This window comes from Aythya ferina (genome assembly GCF_964211825.1).
Source record: "Aythya ferina genome assembly, chromosome: W".
Classification (NCBI taxonomy): Eukaryota; Metazoa; Chordata; class Aves; order Anseriformes; family Anatidae; genus Aythya; species Aythya ferina.
In genome coordinates, this window is record NC_140313.1 from 480,899 (window position 1) to 502,223 (window position 21,325).

Sequence of the window (21,325 nt, forward strand, 5' to 3'; positions counted from 1 at the left end):
TAAAATATTTAAATTTTAAAATATTTGTCTTCTGTTGCCACTGCTTATTTAAACCCACTCAAAGCCATCAAGCACTTACACCAAAATCTGATACATTACTGAAATATGAGTAACACCCACCCCAAAACTCTGGACAATGCCAGAGAAAAGAAAGAAAGTTAAAGATGTATTCTACATTACACTGAAACAGCTTCCTTGTTAGATCCCTCCTGTAGTTAAGCGTATGCCAGAGGAGTGCTGAAACAGGCTCCTGTTGCTTCGCTCTACGAGGGGTCCCAGAGCTCTCTCTACCTGCTGGTACCCGCTGCTCGCAGCCTCCGGGAATAAGCAGCTCTGCGGGTCGGCGCGAACAGAGCCCGTGCCTGAGAGATGCTCAGCACAGGCCTGAGCCGGGAGAGGGTTGGGGAAAGAGGAGCAGAGTTGTTGTGCTTAAGGGAAAGGACGGGCAGAAAGTCTCAAAGAAACTGAATGCAATAGGACAGTTCCTGTCCCTTGTTCCATAAAAAATGAAGGAACAGATGAAAAAAACAACAGGAAAAAAAAAAATGAAGTCATCTTACTATGAAGCTTCACTATAATTCAGCAATTTACCACCGTCCTATCCATTAGTACTCCAAGACCAAAAAGGATTGGGTCACTCAGGACAATTTTTTAGAGCCACTAAAGTTGAATGTCTGTTGTGCTCTTGAAATTAAATACGTATTGCCACTGGTACAAAAAAGGGACCAAAACATTTTTCACACTGTGCATGTTTGAGACTGCACAGGATTCAGTAGGGAATCACAATCCCTCATATCCAAAAGAAAAAAATTTATTCAAATTCTATATTCTTGTGTATTAAAAAAAAAAAGAGTACTGAATTTAGAAAACAATTACATTTTAGATAGGAAGCTAACTTTACCAAAGTCAGAGCAAAATCCAGCCAGGTTTACAGCAGAAGGGTTGTTACAAGGAAGAGATGCTGGTCTCTCTCCAAAGCCCAGACAACTGGACTTTACTGCTTGGAGCTTTCTCAGAGGCCCCAAAATTCTTCATTTGCTCAGACTCATTTTATTTTTTTTATTGCTTCTTGCCTGGGAGAGGCTGGTCCTGGAGAGGATGCACGGAAGTATACCTCAAGCACACGGCTCTCATGCAGCGGACCCCACACACGACTGACCGATAGGTATTCCTCACCTTACACCTAGTAACGTACATGCAGCGGGACTCTGATGTTCCAAGCTGTGTTGCTGAAAAGTGATGGTGAACAAATGCAGCATAAGACAGAGAAAACACCAACAACTTCTGCTGAGATTATGTGAAGAAAAAAGACTAAACCGTTATGACATTTCACAAAAATGTATAAAATACAATAAAATACAAAGTATCAGATTCCACAACTGGGGATTGGAATGTGCTCCAATGAAGGGCCAGGGAAATGCTTTTTTTCTTTCAGATATGCAGACTGCCAGAGATCTAGAAGAATGAGAACCCAGGTCAAGTTTCATTCCAGCTGATGGATGTCCAGCACAGAAGGGCAGCTGCCTTCAGCTCCCTCTGTCAGCAAGGAGAAGCAGCTCGGTTGGATTAATGAACTTTTTCATCTGGGCAGACCCCTAATGATGACAAACAAAAGCCTCCAAGGACTGCATTTCTGTCAGCTAGGTGCCTAAAGTTAGCTGGCATAAATGCAGGACTTGGCACTCTCAAGACAAGAACTCTGTGATCGTCCCCACAGAACTGCCTATTTTATTTAAACTCAGCCCTTGCGTTCCAGCAAGCGTTTGTATTTTTTCCTTTCAAAATTATTCACTGTGAAGGACTGCTGCTCAGATAACTCCCCTTCAGAAACCAGTAATTCACGGAGCCATAGTGAGGGGATTTCTGAAATGAAGCACAACTGTAGCTGGGAACTGCTAATAATGGTAATCACGAGAGGCAGGCTTGGGGAACTCTGCAGTGGTGCACAGATTAAGCCAATTATAAAGAGTATAATTAGCTGGCAAATTGTTCATTAATACCGCCTTGTGTTGCAGACAATACGAACCATTCAAATGGCACAGATCTTTTACCTTCTTTCTCTATTACCACTCCTTTTCCCCTCTTCGCTAATCTCCTTATTCTACCTTTTGCTTAAGAAGTCCTACTTTTCCCTTTCTGTTTCTTTTCCTTACCAATAACAGTCTTGCCTTCTATCCAGCCTTTTGGGTTTCAGTATACACCTGTCCTTCCATGACCAATTTTTTTTTGGCATGCATGTTCTTTCTTGGCAGAAAGCACTTAAGAAATATAACCCACAGAAAAGCCAAACATTGTACGAGTATAAATGCTCCAGTGTGCTGGAGGGATTCATGTTCTCACTGCAACAAACTCCACCGTTTATAACCCTGTAACATCCTGGACAACTGCAGCAATTGAGATACAAGAGCTCAGGAAGCAACACGCACGTATAACTCTTGCAACCGTGCTGAAAGATTACCAAGAGGGTAGCAAATAACGTTAAAAATTGACATAACCTCCTCCTAAAATTTTAGCTTTTTCTTCTTATTCTTGGAAAAAACAGCTGAAAAGTATGACAGCAGTCTTTTTTTCCTATATTGTCTCAACTGTACACTAAGATTTGTCTGGAGGAAGTCGATGATACGTTTAGAGCATGTTGGAATGCAGCTGCCTTTGAAAAACACCAAGAATATTTTACTTCTATGGGAACTGAACGTGGACAAACCTAAGAAAATCCTTAAGTCATAATTAATTACCTCAAATATTTTCTCTTCTATTGTAGAAATATTTCTCTCAAAATCTATCAAGAATAGAACTGCTATTTTAATAAGGAGCTCAGAAAATAGAAGGATTAGTTGGACATCGTTATCATAAGGCATAATGTGTATATATATTCTGCATGCATACATGCAAGCAAACAAGATGGCATTCTTTGTACATTTTCTAACCACTGATTTTTCACTCTGCAGCTCTTCCTCCTTCACTTGCTGACTCTCTACTTTTTAATAAAAAGTAATGTGCAAGTAGGGATCTGCGGCTAAAGAATCGTTTCAGTAGTGCAAAACCAGCTCTTCACAAATAAGCATACCTTCAGTCACCTGTCACACACACAGCTCCTTTCGTGCTGATGTAGGATTCCTTTATCACTGAGTACCATTCCTCAACTTGTTCACCTGAATACGTGCACCGCTGTGTACCAACGTCAGAGTAGCAGTAAAATAGAACAATAGAACTCAAGGAGATAGAAAAGTCCCCAGTTTTCCATTCTACAGACAGACTCATTCCTGCTATTTGGTACTCTCTTCAAGCATGCTATAGACCTGGGCATAAAGCCACTATAAACAGTTCAAGGCAGTATGAAAGACCAGTAATCCCCGCAGTGCTTTGAAATTCGCTGTAACCTGACCACATAACACAACATACTCAAATGACCAGAGACAGGTTTTGAAAGCCACTAAATGTTTATCTGACCCCTTGTGAACTCTTAAAAAACACTTAGCTGTAGGGGCAAACAACTAACATTTATACAAGCCACGACTCCCACTGAGAGCAGATCTGTTGTGTCCAGCTACCAGAGTCACGGCTCCTCCAGCACAAAACTTGGTCGCCTTTCGTTCTGGAGAAGCTGAAGGTGCATCTTCCGTAGCAACGTTCTAGAAAACTGCAATTTAAACAAGCCCCAGTAAAATCATAGAGTCAAGCTTTTGTTTAAAGACTGCATACCAGAGCTCCAGCGACATTTTCAAAACCCTGTTCCTCCTGAATGATGTGTGAGTGTCCTATAAATTGCCAGGGATGAAAGGGATCAGAAGTCACATTAAGCACCTTCCCCAAGTATTCAGTTATATTACATTAGTAGCCATCAACATGTTTATCTTGGACCATGATGCAGCCCTTTAGGTATGCAGCTGATGGAAGAACCGTAGACCGAGGTTAAACAAAAGAGAACAGCGACAACGAAAAGAATGGGGAAAGTATCAGGAGGCAGAGAAATGAGATAGCAGTAACGGCAGCACAGAAAGCATGCTGACATTTATTCAGGCAAAATTTTCCAAAGCTACTAAGTAAGTTCTTTCAACAGTCTGATCCCAGTAGTGCTTATGTTCGAGAAGGCATTACACTTGGCAGTATTCGAAGTAATATTTTTGCTTTAATGATTTTCCTAACGTTAAGAGAAAATGCAGCAAATACCTTGTAAGAATTCTAAACGCCACATGTATCCGACCCGAGAACACAATACCTGCTATTTCTTCGGGCACTGAGGAGAAACTGCCAGAGAGAAATTAGAAGTGCCCTGGGATGAGGTGACTTTGGTTTATTTAATTCTTTAAGAAAAAGATAGTTACAAGTCCATTTAGCTCAGTCAAAAATATTTCCTGTAAGGTCTTTTTGGTGGGTAATTACTCACTTAGGTTGCAGTCAAACAACAGTGTATTTGGTGATACAATTTCTCTGTGTGAAAATTAAAGAACATAAGTAAGGGTTTGTACGGTGCATTACTTTTTTAAACTAGTGACCGATCTATTTTATTTGTATCCTGCACGGTGAGTTGATGCTTACATATTTACTTTTGATTATAACAAAACAAAACAAAACCAGGAAGGGCAGAGACTGCAAAAATATTTGCTGCAAATGTTTGGTCAGAAATGCTAATTCCCGTAAAATTCAGGGACCTAACAAAAGGCAGCAAAGAGTGCTCTCCAGCTCTGAGCTCTCAGAAACTTGAGAGAAGGAGACAGCATTGGCTGTGGAAAGGCACACAGCACAAGGAAAACACACACATCAGCTCCATGGAGAATGGAGCTGGCGCTGCAAACTGAAGACTCCAAATTCTTTTCTCCCTCCTCTTCCCGCATCTGTTTTGGCTGGCATCCGGCACAAGAAATCCAACTGATGTCACCTGCCCAGGCGAGCACTGCTGTGATTCACTGCTCAAGACAAAAACAAATCTGAAAAGCAGGCAGACAGCTCAGCAATCTGGGGACAGGAGAGGGAGTTCACGCTGAACTGCTGCCTGGAACAGCGGCTTCGACTTGCCAGTTACTGCTTCCTCCACCCCAGATTGCTGCCCTGTCACCTCCCAGATTCCCAACTGGTTATGAGCTTTTTTGTGAGCAGCATCAGGGCAGAGCGACAGGTCACAGTACAAACACACACTGACCAAAACAGATGTAAAAAATAAAGCAGCAAGTGTTTTAAGCTCCTTTAGAGAGCAGAGCACGCCAACTCCCAGCGACTGAGCACACTCTGTGAACCCGATGCAGTGCCTCGGGACCTCCTGCACCTCAGGAGCCGAGGTTCTCCCTCCCTCACACCTCTGGAAACGGAGAACTGCCTGGCTGCAAACCCCGGCAGAGTTAAAGTGCCTCCCCTTTCCATAGGCTACCATGGGTATGAGAGACAAAGTGCTTAAGGTAAGGTTATGAAGTTTTCCCTGCCGTAAATCTAAGTAACAAACTGTGTATTGAAATAACACCAGTTTTTTAGTATCAGGAAAAACATAGCTGTATTGCTAAGCTTCAAAACTATCTGGTCCTACTGCAGGATAAAGATACATCTATTTAACAGGAAATTCTTCTGTGTACAGATATAGCCTGAAAATTTGGGCAATTAATTGATCCAAATTCACAGTATTTACAGGTTTATACAGGGAAAACAAGAAACTTCTTTATGTAAACCTATCTCTACCCCATTGTTTTTTGTTTCTCTTAAGAGAAAACTAAATATGAAAAAATAACATAACACAACACTAATTCGTTAAGATAAAACCACTACAAGGTTTTCTGTGGGGACGGCAGTATAAAGACACTGCACACGTACAGGTTTTATTTTTCATTTTTCCCAATGAGTATAAAGTACGGTTTGCATTTGCTTGAGGCTGGATGTGAATGGGGAAAGCTGATACTGTCACAAGTACTGTAAAATATATATATACACGTCTATATAAAACAAACCTTCCAGAGTTACTCTATGGCTTGATTAGTATGCCTTGTAGAGCATCTATTGCAATCCTACACCTTGTAACTGATGAATTTATTATTTACACATAATTCTTTTGTGGCAAAAGAGACTACTTGAAAAGTTAACTTTCTCTCTCAGTATCCCATTATTTGTATTGACCTTACAACTTGTATTTTTTTTTCTTTTCAGCAGCTAACAATCTCCATGTACATATTGGTACACATTTGGTGTAGAACACCTGAAAACCAGCAGCTCCAATGGCAAACTGATTTTTACAAGTCAGGAGATATGCTCTGAGTGCACTGTAAAAAAAAAAATGCATCTCAACAGTGGACAACTTTCCCTCAAAGACATAGTTCAGACATAGTTCATATTAAGGTCCAAAGGGGCTTGTTTAACAAAATTTTGGAAGTATCTGAAAACAGGACACTGGTTCTAACACCTGCAAAAACCTTAGATCCCTTTGTGGTATTGTCTGCTAACAAAAACCTGACATAGTAAGGTAGAAAACATGCAATAAATTGTCAAAGGAGATCTGCCAGAAATAATCACTAAGTCCAACATAAAAGCATAGAACTGTTGGCTGGCCACACAACGTTGTGACAAAACAAGGAGCCCTTAGATCTGTCTGACCTCCTCTGCCTCCCACCCATTTCTCTGGCATTCTCTTTGTCCATCAGTTTTTCAGCACTAGCACTCTCAAGCTAGTTAATTGAATGTTCCTCATCCAACACAAAAGGCCTAAAATCACTGAACTGCAGGCAAACCTTTGTTCTATCCATAAAGAAATGATGAATCCCATTTCTGGGATGTTGTGGATTCAAACAGATTTTGGCTTTTCAGAGGTGCTTGAGAAGACTTGTGAAGCAACGCAAGGCCCCTAACACTACGCTGTGTTCCCCAACTTGCCCAAGTCACAAGTCAGGAAATTTCAAGACAGAAAATCCTCCTGCTTGCTTAAACCAGAGCTACTCTTGACAACGATGACAGACTAACTTCATAGGTTTGATAAAAGCACAAACCATATTGCAAATCGTGCAGATCACATTCTAGCAAATAGCTTATAAATCCCCATTTTTCTATGATAGAATATATATGGATAAATCCATTAGTCCCATTCATCAGACTTCATTTTTGCAAATGACACAGATTGCTTACATTTGGACAACAGACAGCTTCGGTAAGACATGCTAATGCATTAGGCCAGAAATTCACCACATAACAGCATATTTACTGCTTAAGGGAGAAATATGTTCCAAAAAAAAAAAAAAAAATCTCCTTTGTTGTGAAATAAAAGAATACCAACAACCTGTGCTTAACCAGATATATCAAATAGATACACTGCTAATGCAAATAATTCATGTCCAAGGACATTTTAGTGTTGCGCTTCATATCATTCATTTAAAAAAATCATTAAAAGGTCACAACTTGCCATCTGAAGCTTTCTGAACTGCAAAAGAAATGCTGTCTTTCTGGATTAAGGCGGCGATCTACAACTTTCAGCAATGCTTTTGGGCATTAGCATATTTATTTATTTTTATTATTATTTTTAATAGAGAGACAAATATGAAAACCGTGTGATTCTCACAATTCAAACATTCAAAAAGACGTTCTGTCCAGGACCAGAAACCTCCATTACGGATTACTGAATTCTGGAAAGATGTATGTTAGTAAACACTGCTACATAACTGCAAGCTGCATCACCAAATATATTGCAATCATTTCCCAACAAGTATAGTTCACTTGTGTTTATAATAATTCAGTGTACTGGCAGGCACGCTCTGATAGAGTTTCTAAAAATACTGAAGTGTTAGTAATACAGCAACTACAGCAGCCTCCACTTCCAGATCTCTGGAGAGAGCGCAAGATTCTGTGCACGTAAAGGGAAGGAGATTCTGCTAACTTTTCAACAATAACATTTATATCCACTTTTATAGAATTTGAAGCAAATAATTGTCTTCTGGTAATATAACGCCCTGCTTGAAGCATATTGCAAGTAACTAAATGATTAGCATATTTGTAACCCAAAGTCTTTACAGTGCAGATGTACTAAAACATAATTATATTACTGTTAAAATGCACAAAGCTTACACTAGAAGCAGGGAGATGTGTAGAATGTAACAAATATAATTCTTTGCTTTAATAATAATGCTTCAAATTTTATTTAGCAATAGGAAAATGCTTTAAATAATTGTGATTTGACATAATCCCTTTAAAATAATATTGCTATCCACACGTGTGGATATGCTATGCTCTTTACTTACAGGACATTAAGTAGAAATAAAATTAAAAGCAGCTCAAAGCAGAAAATTTATTTTTGGAACAAAATACACCAACTGGTTTAAATGTTAACTTGGTAAAACTTAGGCTCTAACTTTGTCAAGGAGGATACTAGTCAGCCTCCAATAGCTTGTTTTAAAGGATTTTCACTGCTTGATGAATAACTGTTTAGTTTTGAAGTGGCTTGCTTTCTGCAATAAAAGAATTCAAAATAACTTACTCCAGAGTTTTATTTCTGTCTTTCCAGCAATCTGCTGAATACTAAAACTGATGTTTAAAAGTAGGCTCCTGTTGCCTTGCTTCTCTTCATTATAAACACTGCTTAATTAATCTTTACCACAAAAAATTTCTTTTAGTAGTAGGATTAAGGATGTAAGACTTCAACAAGCAAAGAAGGCTAGCGAGCTCATACAAGCTCACTGCTGAATGTCCCTCACGCTGAGGACAGAACTCCCACCTTACGGCCTCTCGTTCTTCTCCAGCCTATACAAAGTGCCGCCTGGGAACGCGGCTGAGCAGGGAGGATAATTCTTGCCAACCAAGGCTGAAAGGGAAGACGAAACTTTTACCAAAGCAATTGAAAAACCATCTGAATTCACACCACAGTACACGGTGCAGTACATGTTTCATTTGTACAACTGATCTAATTAGAAACAGATTTTCCTTTTGCCTTTCGCTTCCCGAATAGCGCACGTGTCGGCCCCTCCCCGCCCCAGGCCCGAGCAGTGGGCACATCACGAACCTGGGAACAGGAATAGTGCTTTGGTAACATGCCTGGGCCTTTAACTTCAGAATCAGCTTCTTCCACACACACGACACAGCCCCGCGTTTGGCTGGGTAGATGGTATCAGAGGATTTAAAGCCAGCGATGGTGATTTTTTTCCTCTTTTTGGCAACAGAAACCAGCCCAGTCATACTGCTGATATTATTAACGTCTTTTTCTGTACATAATTGCTGTATTTGGAAGCTACCAATGCCATCTTACTAAAAGAAAAACAACAAAAGCACCAGATTTTAGATGAATGTACGCAGCAGTACATTTTACAATGGGATGTAATCCAGAAACTAAGTTAACAGGATATATTTGGATTTAGAAGAGCTTTTTTGAACAAGAATGGTCACAAAACATATATGTTCCTAAATTCTTCGCTACTTGATCACCTTTCTCAAACAGCTGAGTAGTGCAAGAAGCCATGAACGCTCTGTATCTGTTTTATTACGTGCAGTTCTCTGTGGCTAGCTCTCTACTGAAGCTGCTCTGGCTGGCACCTTCGGTGTTAAGACTGTGTCAGCATTTCCATTGTAAATCGAGGGCCTTATAAACTCAGCTTTAAAGAGATCACCGTGTACTGAGACTCAGCACACAATTTTTCCATGTAGGAGCAAATAGTTTATTACTGCTTTTAAATCAAAATGTTATTTCCAATTCTTTTGTTCAAGGTTTTATTTTGGTTTCCTTACAGAGAAATACCAAGATTCAGCTTCCAGCAAGAAAAATGCCCAACAACAAAGTCTAATAAAATCAGAATACTTTACCAGGGAACTCTGGGGATGGATAAGGATAAGGTAAAGACAGTATTGCCAATTCTTCACTCTGAAAACTTGACTAAGAGAGATACCTAGATATCTATATGTGAATAAATCCACGCTTGAAGTAGTTTTCAACTAACTAAATGGTTAGGATATTTGTGACCATCAAGGGATAGCATCCTCCACCCCTCCAGGGAGATGTGAGCAAAGTCCCCACCTGCACAGCACTGAGGCCCTTAGATAGCCATCTGCACCCCTTGTGCAGCAAGCAGAGAAACACAAATTTCACAGCACTCTTCCTTTGAGGTATTTTAAGCAACTAGCTATGGGTAGCATGAATTTTGTTCTAGAGATGCCTATCAGAGTCCAGACAGCAGTCCCTGAAGTAGGTCTCCAACCTTGGACAAGTGCAATATAAAAGATACTAACTGCTGGGTGCAGTATTAGCTCTGTGTAGCACTGGAAGGCAAGGCAGCCTCTCAAGGTGCACAGCACTTCTCACAGCACTTGTCTACCGATGTCTTCTCTCTAAAGAAGCTTGGAAAGAAATACTGCTGATCCAGCCTTCACCTTTCTGTGTTAGAAAAATCTCTAAGCCCTCAATATGCAAGTAGTATAACCAAGAATAGCACATAAGGAAAGACAAATTGTTAGCGGCTTGCTTTGTAGCATTGAAAGCAGAGGTGCACTCAGTAAGTGCTGCAGGAGCGGCAGGGAGAGCCCCATAACACTCACCGGGCACAGGGGTGGGCACAGGGGCGGGCACAGGGGCAGACGGACCCCAAGACCAAACGCTTGCCTGCTCCTCACATCCCGTCCTGGATTAGAGTGCCGGCTCCGATGTACTTCACCACCCAGGTGAAAACAGGAGAGGCAGGTCAACTGTTACAGACACGTTCTTAGGAACAGGATCTGTCCCATTTTTATCTGTTTATTCTTTGGATTTTTTGGGCAGACTCGGCTCAACAATTGCAAGAAGCAACTAAACCTCTTCTCCAAACCAACAGCACCACTGTACTCAGGTCCTGAAAAAGCATCCGAGGGAGGCTAGTTAAAGACGACAAATGTTGTATGTGCTGAACACCACATTGAGCACAGGCCGGTGAATGGCCTCAAGAATTGGCAAGAAGTGCCATGCTAAAAGGAAAATTAGGATTTCCCCCTCTCTCAGCAGACTGGATTAGCTAGCCTAAAACAAAATCTCTTGCAATGGTTATTTGAATGAGGGTAGAGGAGTGGGAGCGTGGAAATGCTTTTTTCATTTTATCTTTAAATAATCCCCACCAGTTTTTCACGCGAGGATCACCAGTAAATAATCCATTTATTGGCTCAATACCATCTCAGGAAAGAGACTCGCAGACCTGCCCATAGTTTACACCAGTGAGGCAACGATATATAAGAATGTAAAGATAGGACAAGAGGACACTAAAGCAGAACCTTGCTACTGAAAACTACATAGCTTTTGAGACTGACTGCAGAGCAAATGTTCAAGCTAAAAAAGCACAGGCTTGTTTCCCTTTAAGAGTCTATTTTTTTTTAAAGGTTCTGTTAAAATGTGTAAAAGTAAATAAAAACTGCATTTCCCCTATTTGCTTTTGAGCCGAATTAAAACATCCCAAGACTTCCGTATCACGGACTATAAACATCTTAGAGCACTGTGCATCAAGAGGAAGACCAAGAATAGGGTAATAATAAACATCAAATCCATAAACTTAATTGGCATTTTCCCGTCCCTTTTATTTGATAATACATGATATACTACATCATGATTGCAATCCCTTTTCCAACAAACTGCTGTCAATACATGCTTCTGAGGGGTCGTCTGTTTATACTTTGCATGGGGAATTTGTATGCATTTCTGAGCAGAAGTTCTTATATATCTGATATTAATTTCAAGCCCATCTAAGGCAGAAATATTTTTGCAGGACTTCGCTGTGAGAAAGGTTACTACAAGTGTTGCATTCTTTTGACATACATTTCTAATCCTAGGTAGAGCAGAAATGTGCTTCTTTTTTACATCCTTAATTTAGCATTAGATACTGTTCTGGTAACAGAGCTGAACACCAGCAAATTTTCACTGGGAGCGTGGAGACCAATTACTACTTCACTCTGCAATCCCATTGACATATTTCCTCTAATGTCAAACACAAATAAGCAATCCCCAATGTGATTAATTAAAGAGATTTGACTCAGCTCTACTAGTGGGATAGAAATTAAATGAAGATGGTACAAGGTTCTAAGCTTGAGTAATAGTAGCAATTTATTGCATGGATTGCTATCTTTGCAAAATTTTGCCCTCTTATAACTGTATTTAAATTCCCAGAAGATCTCTCTGGTAAGAGGAGGTTACCAGCAAGCACTTACACTGAAAGTAAGAAAAATGGCGAGCAGAACAAAACAGCTCAGAGATGCTCGCATCCCCTCTGTGGGGGAAACTACTGTCAAAAGCCATTGTGCTAGGTCACAGTATAATAATGCATTAAAATACAGTGTAAAACAATTCTGTGTAAGTCTGTCCTCACCTGCACCAGCACTGCAGTCATGCAATTGTTAACTGCTAATGACTAATTTTCTAGAAGGGTTCTAGTAACTAGCCCTGCCTTCCCCCATACAGCTTTACACACAGGAGCTGGCTCTGCTCAAGGCGATGACAATTACACCTGATCCAGCACAGAACTCACCACCGACACATCTGAAGTCCACTGTCCCAACGATGGGAAGAGGCCTCACACAAAAACATTTTCATTAAACCAATCACCAGCATCCAGGGTATCAACAGAAGCACGAGGTTTTGAACAGCCAAGGACCACGTGCAGAACAAGGCAGGGAACTGGATGCTCCGAGCCTCTGGAGAGGCATCAGCAGAGGAGCAGCAGTCCCAGCTCCTTGACTCCATGGTGTCCCACATACCTAACATGAACTTTTTAGCCACTTCACACAGAGTCTGTATGAAAGCCACCACATGCACTGTGTATATTCACCCAACACTGCTTCCACTTTCTAGAAAGGAAATCTTGCCAAAGACCATCTCAGCCAGACTTTGGGTACTCAACCACCAGATTGCCACGCAGCATCAGCCCGAGCAGGACCTGTGTCTTTAGGTGCCCACGTCCAAGTCTTCTGGACACTCTGCAGAATTTCAGCCCCTTGTGTTGGCTGAGGTGTGTTTATTCTAAGCTGCTTTTTTAGGTTTAGATGCCCCAGTCCCAGCTGATATCTTAGGAGCATAATTAGATTCTCTGTACTTTCACAATAAAATTTACTCAAATTATTTTTAAGGAAGGTAGGAAGGAAAATTAAAAGCTGACTTGCAAAATGCAGACCAGCAGAGTCGAGAGTTGCCATTTCTGTTTGTCAGCTACATATAATTCAATACTACAACATTTTGCCAGGGAGCTTTGCATTTTTTCATCACAACAAAGACGCCTTTGTCAGAGCTCTAACACAGTTGTCCAATATATGGGATTTTTGAAGATACAAATATGCACTCGCAGACCCCAAATTAAAAACAACGTAAGTATTTGTTACATGCCATGGCATATATACACGCTTAGCAGTAGTCTATTGTATTACATATAAAATACCACGGTAGCCAAAAGAGTTTCCAACTATGCTTCCAAATAAAAATGTTCACAGTTGGGCACAAGCTCATATTTTAGTTAATATTTTATAACAACTTGTAATGAAATACATCCTGCTTGCCCAAAAACACTTCTGTCTAAAACAAGATATTTGAAAGGTCATAAACACTTGGTAGCAGTAGGACTGCAGACGCCCGCATGAATGTTTTCACTCAAGATAAATAAGGCTGTAGCAGCTGCTGCGTACAGCCCCAGGCCCAGGCCCTATATCAATCAAATACACACAAACTTGTTTAACTGGAAGAGTCCAGATTTTTTTTTCCTTCTCTAACAACCATAGGACATGGCAGCTTTTCCCCTCAGCTTCACGGAACAAACACTTCAGGCACACCCTCCCTTAGCATCAGAGATCCCCAAACTTCTGTGGGATAGCTCAGAAATCGCACCATACCGAGGAACGTTTTATACCTAGACAAACTAAAGCAAGACCTTCAGCAAGACGTTTTCATTGCCCACACTTCCTATGGCAACTTGCCTGGCCAATCACCTCTACCCACAACACTTCTGGGCTTACTCGAAATATGAGAAAACACCACAAAGAAGCTTTATGTTTCAATTAATTCTTCATTTTTGAAATGTTTTGCACTAAAGAATGCACGCTCTGTTTGGACCGAGTGCCTCCGTGACTGCCACGCTTCATGGCAGGCTAAATTGATTTCACATGGTAACTAAAGCTAAGAGCATGCAGGAACAAATTTCTTAATTCTCTTCTGGAAACACTGAAGTACATCTTTGGTATGTGAATTGCTACGACAGCGAGGATCAAAGAAGTGACTGTGGGGGTATATCCTTTAGGAAAATGAGAAGCACAGCAGAGGCACGGGCTGAAGACACAGGGCACATCTCTGCGACTTGCACAAATCTGTAAATCTCTGACACTTTTGTACCAGGTTTGACCTACTACAGCTACTTATATAATTGGTTACGGTGGTTCTCTGTGAACAGCTATTGTTGGATAATAGGAAATGGAAAATCAGGCATACATTTCTAGTATGAGACAGAACTCTTGATGTATTGCATACATGAAATTCAAATGAAGAAAAACCAGCGGAGATCATGCATTCCAAATTTTCCTGCTGAAACAGTCTCAGGCTGGAAGAAAAGACACTATGCACTACTTAACACTGCTAGCTAACAAACTGAAATGAAACCTGTATTTCTTTGGCAAGAGAATTTCTAACATTTATTTTTAATGAATGCTTAGGAATATTCTGTGCATAAATATGAATAATAGTGAATTTCTACACATAATAGTGACTGAAGAGCTAAAAAAGGTTACACTGGAATAGCTTTGAGATGATCAGCTTTTTTATAAGAAAGCTGCAGAGTCATCATATGGCCTCTCTGCAGTGAGCAGCTGTCTTTCTGTACTACATTTCACTGAAAGAAAGCGCAGGAGAATGAGAACACACAAGCAGTGAAGACCAAAATCTCTTCTAGTGAATCTGTTTTCACAGCTGGAGATAGAGTACTTACTATTCTATATACAGCATCACTGAGCTTAGGAACTCAAGTGGGCAGTGTTAAATTGCACAGTAAAGCAATTTAAGCAAATGACTAATCTAAACCCTTGAATTTCATTCCTGCCTTGGTCTTTTAAGAACGGCTTAAAACCACAAAACTTCAGCTTTTGTCCATTATAACAAAAAAAAAAAAAAAAAAGCAGCAGATGAATTTTGACATCTTAAAGCAAAGTCAAAGCAAATACAAATGACAATACAGTTCCTGAGTTGTGTCAAGCTACTTGTATAGTACTTTGATCAGTACTTGTGGCATACCATAAACAGGACACGTTTGTAATTTGCAGAAGGCCAAAAGCAAGAAAAAAATAAAGATTTTTTTTTTCTAACCTCTAAGTCATTATTGTCATCAGAATTATAAAATTTCTAGTCTTAGTTCCTATAGCGTTACAGGGCACATTTTTAAGTCAAACAGAGATATGAATGGGTACACTATCCTTAGAAGTTATCCAAGTATTTGTTTTTTAAAGCAAAGCAAATGAAGAATTCTTTATGCGGCAGGGTCTTAGACAGCGAAATTAACACAAACAATTTGCCATTTGAATGTCCTGATTTTAAAAATCTTTCAATTGATGCAACACTGAACTGAGTAATGTGTGACATTAGAATCTCAAAATATTACACGGGATGCAATCATAACTGAGAGCAAAGTTAAGTCGGATTAGAAATAGAGATGATTTGCAGCTTGTTCCAGAGAAACGCAGAACGTTCTAGCACTAACAACGGAAGCCCTTCAGTTGCTTCAATTTCAGAAGCCTTTGTATGGCAATTCTGTATTTTAGCAGCACAGTACACTCAGCATCATACTTACCGTGGTGCCGGCTGGTGTAGGGCCAGGGGTGCCACGACCATCTTTACCAACAACCTGATTTTGTTCTTCAGGATTACGGGTGACAAGGATTCTGAAGTGCTGTTGCCTCGTATTTTGATCTGGTCTGATTTTAAACAAACATCCCTGCCCTTGAGGAATCCTCTCTACTGAATTGCTTCTAGATATTTCTGACCCGTTCCTTCCATTTCCGTGCAGTTCTGAATTCACTCCATCATCTGCGGGGCTAATTTCTTCTGGTCGTGGCTGGACAGGGTAGGAGGTACTCCTTTCTAGCCGTATCCGAGGATACCTGACCAACCTGTCCCCTTTTGTCCCAGTAAAACCAAAGTTATATTCACCACCGGTCCCACTTGCCTGCGGTTGCTGTAACTGGAGAACAAAGAACTTTTTCCCTGAATTTGCTGACATATCTGGCACATGTTGCAGAGACCAACGCCGGGGCTCAGGGGTGGGGGCATTATTTTGAGCCTCAGATCCAAAGGGTAATAGAGTAACCTGAGGCACGTCTACACTGGAAGCACGATGCTGAATCCTCACACCGCTTATGTTTAAACCTGAAGCTGCTTCATTTGTCTCATCCTCTTGGGCAGTAGATGGAGCATCTTCGCTCTGGTTATTGGAGGGAATAGTACAGAATATCCTCTGATTACAGCAAGGAGTTCCATTAAGCTGTCGCCCTAACTCTTCCGTCAGCCCGGGTGGAGAATTGTCAGGAGTCACCTCTGGACTGCCCAGAGAGGAAGACTGGTTTTCAACAGGGGTTGCAAAATGCTCCCTGAAGTCTGGGAACTTACAGGGAAGCGTCTCCTCGGGAGATGCCAGGGTTGCACTCTCATCCGCACAGTCGCTCGCAGCTTTGCGCTGAAGAGAGATCTGCATCGACGAGCTTCTCGTCGGACGCACGTCAATACTGTTCAGCAGCTGGGGAATAAACATGGATGTGCTCCTTTTTAAGGAGCCCACTTCCTGAAAATCGCTGCCCCCACCATAATCTGCTCCGTGTCGGGAGAAAGCGTGAGGACTGTTTCTTCTTGGCAAAGTGTGGAATGCCATGAAAAAGTCATCTTCTCTTTCCCGGTCGAGGATCTCCGATTCAGGGGCTGTGTTGCTTCGCCCAGAGCCAAAATGAAACCGCAGCCGATGGGCCATGGTTTTACAGAAAGAAGAAAAGGAGAGGGAGAACAGCAACAATTCAGGCACTGCCAGAAGTTAAAAACCAAAGACATAAACTCCAAGAAAAAGTGTCCCATCTGCCAAACTGTTAGCACTGCAGCACTGATAGCGACAGATAGCAGAAATAGCCCAAGTGGCAAGCAGCATTCCAGGCATGATTGGGTAAGAGCAATCAGCGCTCCTACACACTGTGACATAGGGTAGGATGGTGGGAGTCACGTGGCCTGGTTCCCCCTCTCCAATCTAAGCTAGTGGGGGTTTTGTTTTTTGTTTTTTTGTTTTTTAATGCCAGCAAGAGCCTGAAACAGCACCTTCACAGCTGCTCCTTTTCCATCAGAGAGGAGCGGCCCCGGCCCCAGCGGGAGAGCTCTCACAGCTGACTAAGGCAGCAAACACACTCGGCACTGCTATAAATCTAAACCACATCGTATTCGTACAGCACATTTGTATAAAGCACACGAAAAGTTAACTGCAACAGAAACACTTGGATTTAGTGTTAAAAGCAAGTCAACTCCACATGCAAATAAGAAAAAATATTTCAAGCTTAACATTTGGGTGTGCGTTACAGCATTCGGCTATCATGGCAGAACGGGAATAAATATAGCACGGTTATGCTTTCAATTTTAACTGTGCTCATAACGTGATTAAGTAACAAACTTCTTGCCTTTAAAAAGCCACGGCTTTTGCATTGTCCCTGTGGACGTCATATAGCCTACACTAGCCTGCTCAGTCCCTTTTAATAATTAAAAATCCACAACAAACAAAGCAACCCTACGTATCCAAAGACTTCTCACACATTAAAAACAGCAGAAATGTGCAAAGTGACAGAAAATAAAGTTTCTTTTTAGTTTTACCAGGCAGTGAAGACGAGTGAAAACCGGAGACGGGTGTTGCATGTCGTTTTGTACTGATTTGTCTTAAACACCGTACAGAAACTCTGCCCATTGCTGGCCAGCCTCCAGTGAGAAAGTTAGCAATATTACCACGAGTGTGACTGCCAGCATGGAATACAGTTACGCTCTCTGAGAGCCAAAAGACCTCAGAAGAACAACAGACAGACAGGATACACCAAAACGCAAAACAAACACCCTACATGCAGAAAATCAGTGATCCGAGGATACTCACATTTGATGCACACGGCACAGCACTTGTTAGCACATACTAGAAAAGAAAGTGTTTAGCAAAAAGCCTACCTACAAAAAGAGACAGTGTATCTTCAATTAAATACATGGACATCTGCTCCCTAGAAGAACTCGAAAGCTTTACAGTTTTGTCAACAGCTCTGAAAATTTGTAGGTGGCGGGTCAATACTCTCTCTAGACATTTAAACCTCTGTACACGAGCAGCTTGCTTTCAAAAGACAGAAAACGACCAATCACAAGAGAAATGGAAGCTTAGAATGATTTAACTGCCAAGAGACAGCACAATCCACTATTGTTTTAAGCAGACTACGAGCCAATAAGAAGAAAAACATGAATAGCTTGTACACAGCAACAGTTCTGCGGAATTGCCTTGTGCAAGCACAGGTGTTGACTTTTTTTTATTATTATTTTCCAGGTAAAACATTACGCAAGGACAGCGTCTCTTTGCACTGAAGATGAAGCTTGCATCATATGTTCTTTGTCTTGACTGGGGAAAAAGAAAGGAAAGGACATACTGCAAAGACAAAGTGCTCTGATAATTTAGGGACATGAAGAAAGAGTTCTTATGGGGGCCAAAACCATGCAAGTATTCACAATGAGTATTTCACACAAAAGCCAAAATAAATCTGTTCAATGCTTCTCATTCTGTAAACATAAGATGGAAAATTGCTACTCTAAAAATCCCACTGTACTTGCTTTCCTTTGCCAACTGTTCAGAACACCTGAAAGGAAAGCAATGGCTCCTAAACCCAGGGCTACAGCCTAAGGGAAGGCTGTCTACAGAAGCAAGATCACAGAAAGAGCAGCCAGAAAATGGTTCAAGTATAAAATAGTACTGAAAGTACCAGTATAAGGCCAGTACCACATACAAGAAACTTGGAAATCCTAAGCAACATGTATCTGAAATGAGTATACCAGAACTGTTATTTGTCAGCTGTCACTGTGCAGCCACACTGGAATTTCTTCTGAACTGTCACCCCTTTACTGTCACACATGGACATCCCCACACATGCCACTGCCCTCTGCAGGCTAGAACGAAGCCTCTTCCACGAGTTTCAGGTTTGCCCTCTACGCCAACACAAACTTATTCCAACCATCCTCCAGGGCACACGCAAGCCACGCGGGAATGTCAGCGCAGTCCTGAGCCCAGGCTTACATACCCTGCGCGCAGTTACGGTTACAGGATTGCTGCTTCAGTGTTGTTTGCATCCGCTGGCAGCACGGCGCCTTAAAGCCATAAAGAACTGACCGGTGATCTTCTTTAACTTCAAAAGGCATAGGAGTTTTGATAGTGTAAATGTTCATTATGATCATCTTTGCCAACAAATACACTCAGTCAGCCCAGTCTACATACATGCTGTCACAGATTTATTACATTTTGTCAGTTTACTTCACCCTAAAGGGGTGAAAACACAAAACAGTATTGTTTCACTGAGTCCTTTTTTCCCCCAGAATATTTTAACTTTTATTTTTCTTTGCTCTATATTTAATAGGAACACACAGAAAAAGAACATATTTTTGGAGATTGATATTGCCATATTATGTTTGTTTAGAGAAAAAATACCTTCACAACACCGATCCTTATCTTCATAAGGCAAGCAATTTTCGTAGAGATTGTACTGCTCCCAACCAAGAAATGTAATACCTCATCTCATAAACAAAAACAATTGTGCTACAATTTTCAGAAGACAAAGCTAGCAGAAGGAACCAGAATTAAGATTTGGGGAGACTTCTCTAGAACAACTATTGCATCAGCAAAATGAATTTCAAGGCTAAAAACCCTGAAAATATGTCAGGTGTCACTGGGGACAGAACTGAATGCAAAATTCAGAGCGTTCATTATTTTACCAGTTCCTAGAGCCTTCATGCACCCGCTTCTTGAGTCTTAAGTGGCGCTCTGGTTACCACATCCCAAAAAAGGATTAAGAAGTATTAAAAGGTACAAGAAATAGACACTAAAATGATCAGAGGATGAAGCAGCTGCTTTGTAAGTGACTAAAAGGGCTGGGACTGCTTATCAGTTTACATCAGAGAAGCCTAAGGAAGAATCCGATGTGGCTTCCACTGTCAGAATACTGGCTTAAGAGTGTTCTGAGCCAGCAGAGTGCTCCTGTGTGCAATGTTCCATTTGTCCATAAAATAGACACTTTTTATGCTTTAACCTGTATTGCCCAGCACACCAATGTACAGACAAAAATACCCCATTAAGATGTGCTGTGTTCTTGCCGTTCACGTTACACAGCCTGCGATCAGCGAAACAATGAAGGAGCACTCACCAGTCTGTTTTCATCGAACACTTCAAACAGGAGACGATGATTGGTTGGGTTTACCTGTGAGAAAATTAAAATATCGCTTTAGGTTCATTCGCTTGATAACAACGCTATACGGGTGCTAGTTCATACAACGATTAAACCAAGGCAAACAGAACAGGACTAACAGGTCTTAGGGATTTTAGTTTTACTTAAACTGGAACACTCAAACAATTTGTTTCTAAACCCTACGGCAATTAGACCTAGCCTACCAGGGAATATTCAAGGCTCTTATTTACTGTGCTCAGTGCAGGACAGCTACCACGCCTCTCTGTCTACAGACAGCTCTGAAGAGAGGCCAAGCTGCATGCAGGCTGACAGCAGCCTGGAGATGTCCCAGGGCAGCACCCCAGCAGCTTCCCCCTCAGGTAAGCCTCCGTCTGTGCCACATGTGGGGACCTCGGTGGCGAGCACAGCGGCACAGCTCACCTCGTCCACGACACCTGCAGAGCTTCCTTTCTCTCCCCTTCCCTGTGCAATCGCCATAATGGTCATCTCTATGTAATTTGTCCTCTACGCTATGGGCAATGTATTTGAACTCTGCCATAAAAGGTTCTCTGAAGGTAGCAACTTTGTGGTAAAATGACAGTGTTGAAGCCCAGCTGCACTGCGGGCAGCTGCTGGGGTCACCTCCGCAACGAGGGGGTGCAACTAGCAAGGACCACCGGGATGAAGACGGAAAGCCTCCAGGCAGTCAAAATGAACTTAGTGTCAAGACAGTTCCTATTGACTCTGCACAGCTTAAAGAAGCAACTCTGAGTCCCTATTTCCCACTCATGAGTTATTACACAAATGAAAACATTAGATAAAGACAATTTTCAGAGATATAAATATTTATTAACCAGTTACAATCTAGAAAAAACTACTCGGTACATGTTTAAAAGTCAAAATTCTGTTCAAACCTTAAAAAAATGTGTATAGCAATAATATTGGTGGGAACGATTTAAATGATCTTATT

General features: G+C 41.3%; 1 protein-coding gene across 10 annotated transcripts in view; it reads right to left on the minus strand.

Moving 5' to 3' along the window:
- The window catches only part of LOC311426466 (E3 ubiquitin-protein ligase NEDD4-like), a 144,919-nt gene that overhangs the window by 52,508 nt on the left and 71,086 nt on the right, over window positions 1–21,325 (minus strand). For 4 of the 10 annotated variants that reach the window (XM_084502845.1, XM_084502847.1, XM_084502846.1 and 1 more), the window contains exon 5: window positions 20,335–20,388. In XM_084502845.1, coding sequence (XP_084358971.1) covers window positions 20,335–20,388 — 54 coding nt within the window. Of the gene's footprint in view, window positions 1–15,722; window positions 16,943–17,770; window positions 19,273–20,334; window positions 20,389–21,325 lie in introns of those variants that run through there. The other 6 variants (XM_084502842.1, XM_084502838.1, XM_084502843.1 and 3 more) reach the window with 4 other exon arrangements.